Raw genomic sequence first — 14,205 nt, forward strand, 5'->3', positions numbered from 1 at the left:
ACAATGAAGATTCATTTAATTTTCTCTGTCAGCTGTACACACTAGGAAAGATGATAAAATTTCATTTCAATAGGATATGGCTTAAAGAGCAGATCAATTTTAAAATGAAGCCAAAATAGCAATCTCATTGAGGTCAGAGTATTTTAACTAAGGTTAGCAAGTGTTTTCTGATTTTCTCCAGTAAGTGAGAAAGACATACCTATGCCAGACCTTGTTTTAAAAGCTTAGGAAGTGAAATTTCTGGATTTCTTTATCTGAGATTTAGTCAAAGCCACACCTTAATAGTCCTACTTTAGAACTTCCAAGAATAGATGTAAACTTACAAGTAGAAAATCTGATGCTTTATATTCTACATCTGAATTAAATCCTTTTCTTCCAATATTATGCATAGTGTCAATGCTCTGCTAATTTAGTTCACAAAATAAAAGCTGAAGGTGAAAAAAAAAACCTCCAACCCTTCTTTCCATATCAATGCATAAGCTTGATTTTTTAAGGTACCTTTTCAGCAGCATATTTATTTGTCTGTCATTTATGCTTGTGATTATTAATTCCACTAAACAATTTATCCACGCTACAGAATCATACACACAACAGCATACATGATTATATGGATACAGCTATCAGCTTGCAAAGTCTACCATAATAAATAAAAAGGTGCAACATAGGTAACTATTTGCTATTGAGAAGCAAATTCAGCAGACATGAAGATCAGACTGAACAGTACACAATATGAATCGAAAGCATGTGCATTTACAGACCATGTTCACAAAACTGTGTCAGACATTTATGTTCAAATAGCCAAGAGGAAAAAAAAAATTACATTGAGAACACTACAAGAACCAGAAAATAAGTACTCATTTCTAACTGATACACAGACAAGCCATCCCGCTCACAGCAGACATATGCAGGCAGATGAACACAAACAAAGCAAGCATGAATCATGCAAAGCCCCACCATTCTACTACCGCAACAGCTAAACGAGAGCAGGTCACTGCCGCATTTATGTCTTGCAAAGCAGATCATCATTAACTATTCACTGCAGAAATAATCAATTACATTGAGAAGAGGAATGCAGGCACAAGTTTCTTCTGTTAATACAAATTTATTTTCCCAAGATAAAAATTAGAAAAGCAGGTAGAGTTCATATGATAGAAACCAACAGTCTCTGCTTGAAAACAAAATTACTTGTAGAAGTCATATCACTTCATACCATCAAGCACTAACACTAAATTGCCATACTCAGTAAAAAGATGCAGTTCTTTGAAATTTCATGCATACATCACAGCTTCAAAGCTACATTAAAACTGGCATTTGATAGTATTTGCAACACCTTCAGCTTTCTAAGGCAATGCACGAAATCCATTAATCCTTTTGTTACAACAGACAAGAGGAAAAAGCCACATGATCCAAAGCTTCATGTGATCCTTTAACTGGAGCAGATCAGCATATCAGCAACATCAGAAAAGCTGCTTTCAATAAAAAAAAATTCAATAAAAAAAGGTAAGTATTTGCAGAATCATATTGCAGATCTCTTGTTACTGCTCACACTGATCCTTAAGTGGAAAATAATACCCTTGAGCAAAGCACAGACTCACAGCAAAGTTCTCCCACTTAAAAAATCGAATGAAGCAAATTATTCTCACATCTTCAAGGAATTATTTTGATTATGTCTCAATTTAGTGCCTGTGAAGCACTTCAGTGTAGGTTTGTCCAAGGCAGATATATTCAGTTAGCATTATAAATTATTTATTATTTTACATAACAAAAGCAGCAGGCAGCTCCTCCCTCTAAGGCACACAGCTCACCCTAGAAGATGATGAAACAGATATTAGGACACAGTGACTCTAATCTCATTCTCTACAGTAGTTGTGAAAAATCCCACCAAACATCCAAGAGATCAAGCCACAGTATCTTATGAAAAAACCCAGAATACATGAAAAAGTAGTAACACAAAGGAGCTGGAAGGTACTATGAAAGGCTTGGTGGAAAATAAGCAGATAAGCTCTGTAAAATGACTATGTTCCAAAGGCGATTTTTAGACTAGCTGGAAGTGCTTCAGCAAGATGGGTTAGTTCTAGGATGAGCCAAGGCAGGGCTACCCTAGAAAATGACTGCAGACAGTAAGAACACAACAGACACTACAGGCAGGGCAGTACAGGATGCATTTCTGAGGACTGAAGTTAAAGATACAATTATCATGTGACTGTAGGTCTGATTTTTCAATTATTCTGAAGCTGCTGACAATGGAAATTTAAGGTTGCAAAACCAAGCTGGTAGTTAGCAGGAAGGCAGAGATAGAAATTCCACAATCCAGGTCAGAGCAGCTGGATGATGATCCCCCTCCCACAGCCCTCCCAAGCACAGTGCACATGACTACTTAAAAGGAAAGAGCTTCTAATATGACCTTTCTTGCAACTGCAAAAACAGGGAAAGACATTGTAGACATAACTTTCCTCCAGCAGTGATACATGTTGCAATTCCACAGTAAATACCCATATTATGTGTACAGAAGGAAATCCCAGGGATTCCAAGTTGAAAAATAAGTATAAAAATAAAATTCTTCACTGAGCAAAAGTACCAAAACCAAAGCTGACAATAACTGCAACGCTTAGTGGACTTAGTAATAAAACTAAAGCAGCTTGTACTGCTGGATCATGAGACTATAAGCAAGACTGGGAGAGGCTACACTCATTCCTCCCATGAATCTGGGCTGTCTGGAGAGGGACAGGTAAGGTCTGTATCATCATACAAAACTAATAAACTCCGTTCTATTAGACACTGGCAGAAAAAGCATTGATGTTTTGGCCTCAGCTCCCAATGCACTGAAGTAAGTATTCTTACTAGTTTTCATGCTTTGAAAGCTAGTGGGAATAGTTACAGATTTTAAAGAATTAATTAATTCCATTACATATTGTCTGATCTTGGTTTAAGGCTAGCCCTTGTGCAACTGTGCCTTTAAAAATAGGAACAGTTCTGATCCCAACTGAAAGCACTAGTCACATTATTCTTTTTAGCAGTTACACAAAATTGCGTAATAGTTATATTAAATATTATTACATCATCAGGATGCGTAAAATTCAAAAGGGAGTGCTGCCAGGGTTAATGCGTAAGTGCCAGCTAAGGCAGATGAGCCAGGAGGCAGTAGAAAAGCTGCTGCAGGCGTCCGAGCACCGGCTCTCCCATGGAGCATCCACTAGGTGGAGGGAAAGCCCGTGCCTTGCAGGCACTGAGCACACAGGGATATAACCCAGCCCGTCTCAACAGCGGGACACAGCAAGGAGGACTAAGCCACACACCGTGTTCACAGTTAACAGGCATTTAGGCAATCTTACCTATCCTTCAAAACGGCAGGGAAGGAGTGATTGCTTCTTCCTCCAATTGTTGCTTTAGGTTTATTTTTTAACCTAAGGTAGTTAAGTATTATATTAATATTGCCTCTGTAGAACTAGAAAAACACATCCACCATCTGTATTATGGTGAAGAATCTTGCGCTAAAGACCATAATGGAATTTTGAAAGAGCATGGTTAAACAGCAATGGAGGAAAAGGTACTTGTTGCAAGCCTGAGGCTGTTCTGGATATGGACTTGAGAGGCTTACACTTTGCTTAATCAGAATAAACATTTTATTAACAAGAAACCCTAGGATTCAAAGTACACGTGCAGGCAAGGTTCTTACTTGCACTAAAAGAAATGGAGTATAAAAAGCTTTGCAGCAACACAGAACACATATATCAACAGATAAATATGCTTAGCTTCTTGTCAATAAGAAGAAAAACTGCCAAAGCAAATGCTCCTGCAAAACCCTTGCAAAACCCTTTGCTCCATAAAGTCCCTTGTTCATCTAGTGCAATTAGCAGGTATCTTGTCACTACTAAACTCAGATGGTTTTTTTCCCCTCCACTCAATCCTTAAAAATTCATTTAGCCATCAGAATAGAAATATCTATCAAGTGGCTGGCATACCCCTGAGTATGAAATACACTCCAAGCTTTGGAGGATAAAAAAAGTTGGAATTGTCAAATTCCATAATATATTTGATTTAGAATTCAAGGAAAACTATCTTACACCCATGAGAATATGTGAGAACACGGGCTGTTTAAACTGCAATCTCCTAACAGTAATTTGGGAAAAAACAGGGACAAAGAAAGGTTCACTTTTAATACACTGCTTGTTTTGCATCTCACACCCTATTAAATCTAACACAATTTTCTTCATATTCAAAACCTATTACCTATTCTTATTTCCTTCTTGCTGTAGACCTTATCAGCTCTCAACACCTACTTCCCTCAAAAACAACAGAGGCTCACTGCACCTCTTATACATTTGAACAAAAAAGTTATATGAAATAAGGGACTCCAAGACACACAACTTTTTGTTATGTTCCTGATACAGCTTCAGATTCCTGAAATTGACCAGGGTTGAAAATTCATAAAAACCTTTGACTTCTATTAAGTCAAAACCATGTTTGTTTAAAAACAAAGCCCAGTCTGGTTTACAAGCTCCTCATGCATCAGCATTCTGCCATCAGTAGAAGCTTTACCTGCATTTCTAATCATACATCAATTGGACAACGTAAAGATTCCATATGTTAAGCGCAAACTATCTAGGCAATAATTCTGTCCAACGGTAATTTTCCTTTTAAACAAAAGATGAACATATTGGATATAAAGTATCAGAGTTCTGAAGGCATAATTCTCTACAGACAAACTCAACTATTCTGCATGATAGGCAGAAAAAAATCAGAATTATTAAGGTTGGAAAAGACTTCCAAGATGATCAAGTCCAACCTTTGACCTAACACCACCATGCCAACTAGACCGTTACAATAAGTGCCACATCCAGACTTTTACTGAATGCCTCCAGGGATGGTGGCTCCGTTACTTTCCTGGGCAGCCCATTCCAATACCTGACCACCCTTCCAGTGAAAAAATTCTTCCTGATGTCCAACCTGCAGAGCCTTCCTACTCTCCAGCAGATCAACACTCCCACCCAGGTTGTCACCGGCAAACTGAGTGAGGGTGTCCTTGATCCCCTCATCCAGATCATCCGTAACGATATGAAACAGAACTGGCTGCAATGCTGAGCCCTGGTTAACAGCAGTGGTGACCGGCCACCAGCTGGGTGTAACTCCATCCACCACCACACTCTGGTCTTGACCACCCTGACAGTTTTTTACCCAGTGAACAGTGCACCCGTCCAAGCCATAGGCTGCCAGTTTCTCCAGGATAATGCTATGAGAAATGGCGTCAAAGGCTTTAGTGAAGTCTAGATAGACAACATCCACAGTCTTTCCCTTAGCCACTAAGCAGGCGACCCTATCATAAAAGGAGATCAGGCTGGATGGGCAGGACCTGCCTTTCACAAATCCATGCTGGCTGGGCCTGATGCCCTGGTTGTCCTGTGTGTGCCAGTCATCACACTCAAGATACTCTGTTCTATGACCTTCCCCAGCACTGAGGTCACCAAGGTCAGGCTGACAGGCCGTAGTTCCCCAGATCCTCATTTTGACCCTTCTTGAAGGTGGGCACCACATTTTCAAACTTAGAGTAATCTGAGACATCCCTGGTTAACTAGAATTGATGATAAGTGATGCAGAGTGGCTTGGAAAGCTGTTTGATCAGCTCACTCAGTCCCCTTGGGCAAATCTCACTTGGCCCCATAGACTTGTGAGTGTCTAAGTGACACGGCAGGCCACATCCTCCTGAGTTACAGGAAATCTATTCTGATCCCCATTCCTGGTTCAGCAGCTTGGGGGCTGCTGGCCCTGAAAATATTTGGTCTTTCTGTTAAAGACTGAGACAAAGAAAGCATTAAGTACCTCATCCTTTTCCTCATCCTTGGTGACAGTGTTCCCCATCCTCATATCCAATAGAGGATGCAGATTTTCCTTGGTCCTCCTTTTTTTGTTAATGTATTTGTAAAAACATCTGATCTTATACAGCAGTGACCAGACTGAGTTCTAGCTAAGCTTTTCCCCTTCTAATTAACGTTTTTCTCTATGTGACTTACCAACATCCTTGTACTCTTCCTGAGGTGCCTGCCCCAACTTACATAGGAAGTAACTTACATAGGAAACTTACTTGCAAGATCTTAAGTCAAATGAAGCTGGTGAAGGGTCTGGATGAGTGGCTGAGGGAGTTGGGGTAGCTCAATCTGGATAAAAGGAGGCTCAGAGGAGACGTTATCACTGTCTACAGCTACCTGAAAGGAGGCTGTAGTGAGATGGGTGTCAGTCTCTTATTCCAAGTAGCAAGTGACAGGACAAGCAGAAATGGTGGCCAAGTTGCAGCAGGGGAAATTTAGTTTAGACATTATGAAATTTTTTTCATGGAAAGGGTTGTAAAGCACTAGAACATACTGCTCAGGGAAGTGGTGGAGTCAACACACCTGAAAGTGTTAAAAAATGTGTGGATATGGCACTTGAGGACATGGTTTAGTGGTGAACATGGTGGTGGTGCTGGGTTCACAACTGAATGTGGAAATATTAAAGGTCTTTTTCAATCTTAGCAATTCTATGAAACACTTGATACACAATGGCTGTAAAGTTACATGAAAACAGTTTTTTTACAAAGAATAGCACGACATGATTCTATAATTCCCATTTTAGTTTATGGGTTAAGAACAAGTCTAACATCACATAAAACAAAATGCTAAAGGGATAAATTATCTGAATACATTCAATGTCTAGACATGAGACCTAGCCTCAGATAAAGAACAGCAAAGATATGCATATAAAGCAGATCCCACATCAAAAACTTCATAAACAAACTTAGATTATGCTAAGAGTTTTGTATATTTCATGTAAAAGACACATTTGGATATCTAAAAGGATAAAAATTCAGGTAATTTCCAAAACCTTGGTGAATCACCAGTTCAAAACATGAGAGTATGTCCTCCTGTCACAAGGTTTCACAGTCTCTGTGGTCAGGACTGGGAAAATTAAGTTGTCATAAACTCATATTACTTTTGTGTTAGTACCAGTTCATCTGTTTAACCGCCCCAAATCAGTGTCGTGTGTGACCAGTAGAGGGAAATAGCGAAAAGGAAACAGATACGGCTGGAGGTTACTATTGGTCAAAGACCAACAATAACCCTTACCCTGTTTCTGCTTCAGTCCCTGGACATAGAAACCTCCTTTTCATGGTAGACAATTAAAACCAGACCAGTTTTACCTTTAGCCTTTATAATTACATTTGAGACACACTGCTTAGTGAAGATAAAGTTTTCCACACAGTATGCAAGTAGTAACAATGACATTTAGTGCTGAATGGATGACAGCAAATTAGAAATTGTAATAGAGATTAAAGAAATTATTCTGAAGTTCTATTCTATTCACACTTCTCAGCCAGTTCAAAACAGTGAACCAACTAAGAACATTCATTTTCAGTTAAGATTGTCCAAAGACATAGTACAAATCAATCTAACAAATGTTCTGGCTCAGATTTTTTAGAACTTCATCTAACAAGAAGTAGTTGGGCTCCATACAATTTAACTTAAAAAAAAATTTAATATTTGACATGGAGAAAATTGGGCACATCTGTCTCAAGCACCATGTCCAAGTAGAAGACTTTTCTTTACATTCAGCTGTTCTCGCATTAGTCTACAAACACACAGCTCGTCATGAAAAGTAGTTTTACATACCAGCCAGAAGAACAGGCACAGGATTTCTTCATATACACGTTATACATTAAGTAGGCCCTCACCAAACTGGTTTTCCCTGTACGTATGCACACTTCGGGAAGCATCAGAAGAAACAAACTTTTAGTTAAAGCCTACCAAACCCATTAAAAGTAATGAAGTAATATACAGACATATTTCATCTGAAATAAGTTATTTACTCTATTCATAACACTTAAGTTTATACAGGCTTACTTACGAGTTTGTAAAACCGTTTTATGAAATGCAATTTTCAGAAAACTCATCTTTGAAAATTAAAATATTAACTGATATTACATACAATATTAACAAACGCATCAGTAAAGACATTAAACTCAGTCAGTACAAAAACACCTCCACACTATTATTGTTCATTGATGCAAAAAGAAACAGACTGTTTTTATTTGCTGAAAGCCAACACCCACTGTGTAATAGGAAAAACAACTTCAAGTATGGCACAGGTGTCTACAGTAAACTGACCTACCCTGTCCTTGAAGGAAAGATCTGGAAACTGTTTGGAAAACGGCTCACAAAAGGCTGCTCCTAGTACATTAGAAGAAAGCAAATCAAAGTATCTATGCCTTAAAATGTTCAGGACTTTGAAGATAAATATTATCATGGGTTTTACACAGAACTGTAACACTGTTGGTCCTTATTAGGCTGTGCACTAAGCTTTGGGACACCATTTTGGTCATACTTTTCTTTCCAGAGGGGTAGAAAGTATGAACAAGATAAAGGGTGCCAGCGCAGCACTGGTACCAACATGAAAACCTCCCTGCGATAAGCATTAGCTAGAGAATAGTATAATAAAATAGGCACCAAACTGCTTGTATTAACTCAAGTCTTCTACAGTAACTAAATCATCCTATTTCATGACAGCATGTTTGTTTTGTACAAGCTGTAGAGCCCTTTCTGTAGGAACTTGTGCCTTAATCAGGCAACTGCAGAAACACATTCAGTATGTCGGTCATCGATTATTTTGTAGACCCATATTTTCTAAATACTGCTGAACTCCAATCCCATTGTTGGTTTTCTCACAACAGTGTACCCAGAATAATTCATCGTGAGAAAGCTACACATGCGTTAAGAGCTGACAAACTGAAACACTAATGTTATTGCCTGCAGAGTAACAGTGTGTATGGGAGTGTGACATAAGACTTCAGGAGAATGGCCATATTCCTGCTGTTAACTGCTTTGAACTGCAACACATTAAAAGCTGACTTCACCCCATTGTGAAGTGAGGGGAGGGAAACTCCCACCTGACAGTAGGTAAGGTGTTGTTTCCTGACCATTCTGCATGGCAGTGACAAAATGTGTATTCTGTCAGCAGATCTTCATAATCTGACAGATCTGCTTATAGCCCGGTTCAGACATTGAAAAAGCAGCAGCCATAAAAATGGCAAAAGCGAAGCTATTGTATCTACATGCAAAACCACTCCAGACTCAAATCTGCCTCACAGTTGAGAACAGTAAAGAAAAATGGCAGATTTGCTGTGTAACACAGGGCTCTTACATCAAGACAGTGCAAATCAACAAGGAGGGCGGAGAACCTGTCCAGTCTAGTGTAACACAAGTTTTTCTCCTAAATGCAGCCTCAGATCCACATATTTCAGACTTTCTTCCCATACGACCAAGTTCAAACTCATAATGGAGCATGTTTTTTACTCCAGGTTCTATCTACTCAGGTGGATACTCCAAGAGAGACTACGTATCACTAGCACTGCCAGCTGAACACTCTCCATCTGTTGAAGATGTGTCTAGCCAGCATGATGGCCTCTTCTCAAGAACTAAAACACAAACAAGTCCAGTAACTCTCTGAAGGTCAATTAGATATACTTGCAAAAAACTTAAGTCCTACGTATTGTTTGATTAGATTATGGGAGCTATAGTCTAAGTAGCTGTTATCTTTGCACTTTTCTTGGCGTTTTGTAAAACTAGCATGTTTACCTAACAGATTTCCTCAAACTCACTAAACACATGAATTATGTATTTTCTGTTTAGCCTTGCTTAGTATTTTTGGGGAGAGGTAGAAATAAGCATGGAAATAAGTACATGCTGCACTTTTTGAAATGCACAAGAGTAAAGCAAAACGTGAAGGAAACAGAATTTAACCAGACCTTTTATTTACATCTGAAAGCCTGAGAACCAGCAAATTGAGGCAAAAAAACTTCATCTTGTTAAAAAAGAACTGTTTCAGGACAGAGGAATTCTGTTGGGGTTTTAGTTTAGTCTTAGTTTTTTTTTCTGTTAAAGGAATTTTCTCCTATATGCATGTTGCTACGGGACAAATAGCTGTACTTAAGAAAGACAAAAAGGGAAGTGGGGCGGCCTGGCTACTCCTTTGTCTACACCTGGGTGTGGGGTCAGTTCGCTCTGAGCGTCCGGAGAGAGAAGCTGCAGAGAAAGGAGCTGCTGCTTCTTTCTTTTTGGGCGTTCTTTCTTCCTGCTGGAAGCAACGCCGGGACCCCAAAAGCCGCTTTCCCTGCCCTGCTGGAGGCTGAGCTGTGGCTGCCCTGCCCCGCTGCTGCTTCGAGCTTTCGTTACGCTGTAGCCCTGCTCGCCCTGCCTGCCTGGGCCTCCGTGGGGTTCTCCCATCTGGATACATCTCGTCTGCCACCCGGGATTTGTGCTTGTGCCTGCCGTTCCAGCCTGCTGTTCCTGAGAGTCCGGGATCGGCTGCCCAGGGGTTTGTGGAGCCTTTGTCCCATCCCTTCCCGGGATCCCAGGCCGCCATTGCCGCGTGCTCCCCGAGCTCGCTCCGGAGCGCCCCCTGCAGCCGCGGGGGAACCATCGCACCTGCCCTGCTCACCGGGAGCCGCCAGCGCCCCTGCCGGCTGTGAGCGGAACTGCACCCGAGGGGAAAGGGCCCGGCAGCCGAGAGGGCTGGCACTGGGTTTGTGCTTCTGTCTGCTGTTACTGCCGCAGTTATTGCTGTTTGTTTGCCTTGTTATACACACATAGATATATAATAGTAAAGAACTGTTATTCCTATTTCCCACATCTTTGCCTAAAGGCCCTTGATTTCAAAATATAATAACTCAGAGGGAAAGGGGTTATATCTGCCACTTCAAGGGAGGCTTCTGCCTTCCTTAGCAGACACCTGTCTTTCAAAACCAAGACAAATTCTTTTGCTGGGAAACAGAAAATATTATAACACAAGCAAGGACGAGTTAACTGCTATATAAGAAATGTGCTTTACCATAGAATCAGAATGACTAGGATGCAAGATCTCTAGTACCACCTCCTGGTCAGAACACGCCCATTTACATATTCAGGCCTACACCCCACAAGGATGCATTCTTCAGAGAATTATAATATCTATTTTCAAAGCCAAAGCAATTGTTATGAAACGTAACTAGAACACACAGGCAAAGAAAGACTGGGTTGGTCAAAGTGAAACAATCTGCTTTGTTTATAATTCATCAAGTGTGTTGGGCTGGAATGGACAAAGCTTTAGTCCAGCTTTCAACAGTACTAACTGTAACTACTTACTAATAAAGCTGCAATTTAACAGCTGCTGTTCGAACATGGGCCCAAGAACGGCAAAAGGGTGCCAAGACAGACAAAGAACTGTTGTCTTTTGTCCTGAAAGGGAAGTTTCAACAATTTGGAAGTGACAACATTTAGGTTTGCTGCAGCAAACACGCTTGTGTAGTCAACTGAAACTGCTGATTCACTGGCATTCCCCTAAAGTCTTCTGTCAGGAAATACACAGTTTTCAGCAATAAGTGCACTTAGCAAATTTAGCAACATCAAATGACATACACTATCACATGTATATATGCTGATATATACAGCTGATACCAGCACTAAAATAATGGAATGTACAAGACATATCCAAGCTTAATTTTCCTCACTGAAATTTAATTCATATTTAATTCAATTGTAAAGAAAGAACCCTCTGTTTTTGACAGTAAAGGAATAATAACTTGAATAATTCATTTAATCTTTCCCTGAAAGTACAGCTTCTTACAACATTGACAAGTTTCAGTACCAGCATCATACTGTACATCAGGGCAAGTAATTCTTATCAGCTGAGAAGCCTCAAGTGTATTTGTTTGCTTAAACAAGCAATTTTACAGTAATACACAAATCCTCACAAATTATTCCAGGTTACCAAGGGGGTAGAAGGATGGACGCCTTTCTCTATTTGACACTCCATTCCCCCAGTTTTCTAATGCCTATGTTCATATCAGGCAGTATGGGATATTTAAACACCAGCAGTTAAATATTAAACCCCTTCTTCCTCACCTACTATTTAAAATATATATGCTCAAGAGCAGGACTTTTGTTTCCTCTGCAGTCAGTCTGTACACAGATGACATTAAAATAACAGCAAATGCATATTTTCATGCTTGATCTGTTTTCAGAGGGAAAAAAGGATGTTTCTGCTGACCTACAGTGAAAATTATATTGGAAGAATTACCTTAAGGGGTTCCGATAAATGCCAAGGACATTAGATTAAAAGAGCAGGTGCCCCAAGCCATGTCATGTTTTCAGAAGAATTCTGCCAGCTCTTTAGAGTCACATTAGCTTCTGAAGTTACTCTCTTTTTCAGGAATTTCACTGGATGGTGGTGGTGTGCGTGCCTCTCTCCAAAGAGCCAAAAGGTTACCTCTGTTCAATGTTACTACGTCTCAGTCTCATTGGTACTTGTGCACTCCACCCATGTGGCTGAGCGCTCCTCCCTACAGCAAGAGGATTAACTACGATCTGTAAATATCACCTCACTGAGTTTCACTGTAATGAAAGCTCACTGAAGAAAAGCCTTTCTTTTAGAAAAGTTCTTTTAAAAAGCAAAAAAGACTGACTTTGGTAGATTGAGGCATACAGAGTATCCAAGATTTTTCTATTAAGCTGTTAATGCACAGTATTTTTTTGAGGTGATGAGTAATAATTCTGAGTAAGCAGCATACAGCATTTGGCAATTGCCAGCTTTTAACTAGTCACTACTTTTACACTGCAGCTCTCTACTTTCCGTTCTTGATACCAAGAGCGTACCCTTATCTGAAGGGGCATTTATCAAGCTTGACACAGGTCTGTCTCAATGAACAATACTGTTTTCAGGGAGACCTTGTAAAAACATGCTATCATTCTGCCGTGGAGAACTCAGACTCCTAAAGATAACTGCATGTAATTCTGCCAGTGACAAACTTTGACATTCCCCTTACTTCTATTAAATGAAAGTATACACTATCAAAATTATTTACCACAGTTTTTACAAAGTGAATTAATAACACTTTTGGCTTTACTACTGGAATCACACTTGTTTATAGCAGTAAGACTGGCTATTTACTGCATAGCCAGCTGCAAGTTGACTCTTCTAGAAGTCACCTCAAGACTGAGCATTTGTCTTGAGACCAAGTTTACTTTAGCCATGTACATCACCCTTTGTTAAATAGCACTGCAAAAATGTTGACTGACATACTCTTAACAGCTTAGTGGAGCTGTAGTGTCACAAGCCTTTCACATTATTTGATACCGAGTTAGCAGTTTTCAAGTGTTTTCCTTCACACAGTATTGCACCCAAAAGGCAACGCTCTGCTAATCTGCAATTTGAACTGTAACTTTCAGGCATCCATTAGCTATTTCAGAACATTCTGGTTCACCAGCCTGGCTATGCAATTTACTTTAACCTTTCTGTGCATTTGAATCTTGAAACAATTAGCATATTTAGCTAATTTAAGGGAAAGACAGGAGTAAGCCATCTCAACTAAGTTCACTACCTTTTGGGGGCAGGGGCTTGAGAGGAGAGTTCAAGACCTCTACTAAGACTATGAAGACTACCTGTTAATGCTCTGACTAGATAGGAGAGAACAGTTTTTAATTAGGAACATACAGGTGATCACAGCTTTCATGGATACAAAGATTTAAAATTATCTTAGTGCACATATATCTAAGTGCACATATATGTACAGCTCCAGATTCAGATAAACAGCTCCCAACAGAGTAACAGGCAAGCTCAGCTATGAACTGAGATAGATTAGATCATTTAGCAGTTTCTTCATGTAGACAGGTGCCCATACTTTACAAAGTACTAGAAGAAGCACGATCACTTAAGAAACTGAACCAAACCCACACAGCACAATAATTATTACCCAAAACAGCTGAGCTGGAAAGACTGAAGTTGACAGAAGAGCAGTATAAGCTTAACACTTATGTACACAGGAGAAAAATGGAGTTCAAAGCTTACTTGGTTACAGGAAATATGGTACTGTACACATACAGGATAGGTAATGACCTGCAGATAGTTCTAGAGACGAATCAGATTTAGTGGTTCTCAAGCTGGGTAACTTAAAAAAAACCTCATGGTGCTGTAAAATGGTAGCATACAAGATCCATGAAATAATCCTACATTCTATGCAACACATATAGGATCCTAGCGGGAATGCTGAGTTCTATTTTGGTGCTACACTTCACGGAAAGATGAGGACTGAGTTTGGAACAGAGACATACAAGGTATCAGAAAGCTGTAAAAAACATCCACATGAACAACAACTGAGGAATGGGGAACTGGTCTAACAGAAAAAGACAAATTTTAAGTGTTTCA

At 39.8% G+C, this 14,205-nt stretch overlaps 1 protein-coding gene across 5 annotated transcripts in view; it reads right to left on the reverse strand.

Moving 5' to 3' along the window:
- CERT1 (ceramide transporter 1) overlaps positions 1-14,205 on the reverse strand; it is an 80,992-nt gene that overhangs the window by 32,299 nt on the left and 34,488 nt on the right. The window contains exon 1 of one of the 5 annotated variants that reach the window (XM_039567725.1): positions 1,331-1,543. The exons of 3 other annotated variants lie outside the window; for them this stretch is intronic. In XM_039567725.1, the coding sequence (XP_039423659.1) occupies positions 1,331-1,363 (33 nt within the window). In that variant the 5' untranslated portion in view covers positions 1,364-1,543. Of the gene's footprint in view, positions 1-954; positions 1,039-1,330; positions 1,544-14,205 lie in introns of those variants that run through there. One more of the 5 variants, XM_039567724.1, reaches the window with a different exon arrangement.

This window comes from Corvus cornix, chromosome Z, assembly GCF_000738735.6.
Source record: "Corvus cornix cornix isolate S_Up_H32 chromosome Z, ASM73873v5, whole genome shotgun sequence".
Taxonomy (NCBI): Eukaryota; Metazoa; Chordata; class Aves; order Passeriformes; family Corvidae; genus Corvus; species Corvus cornix.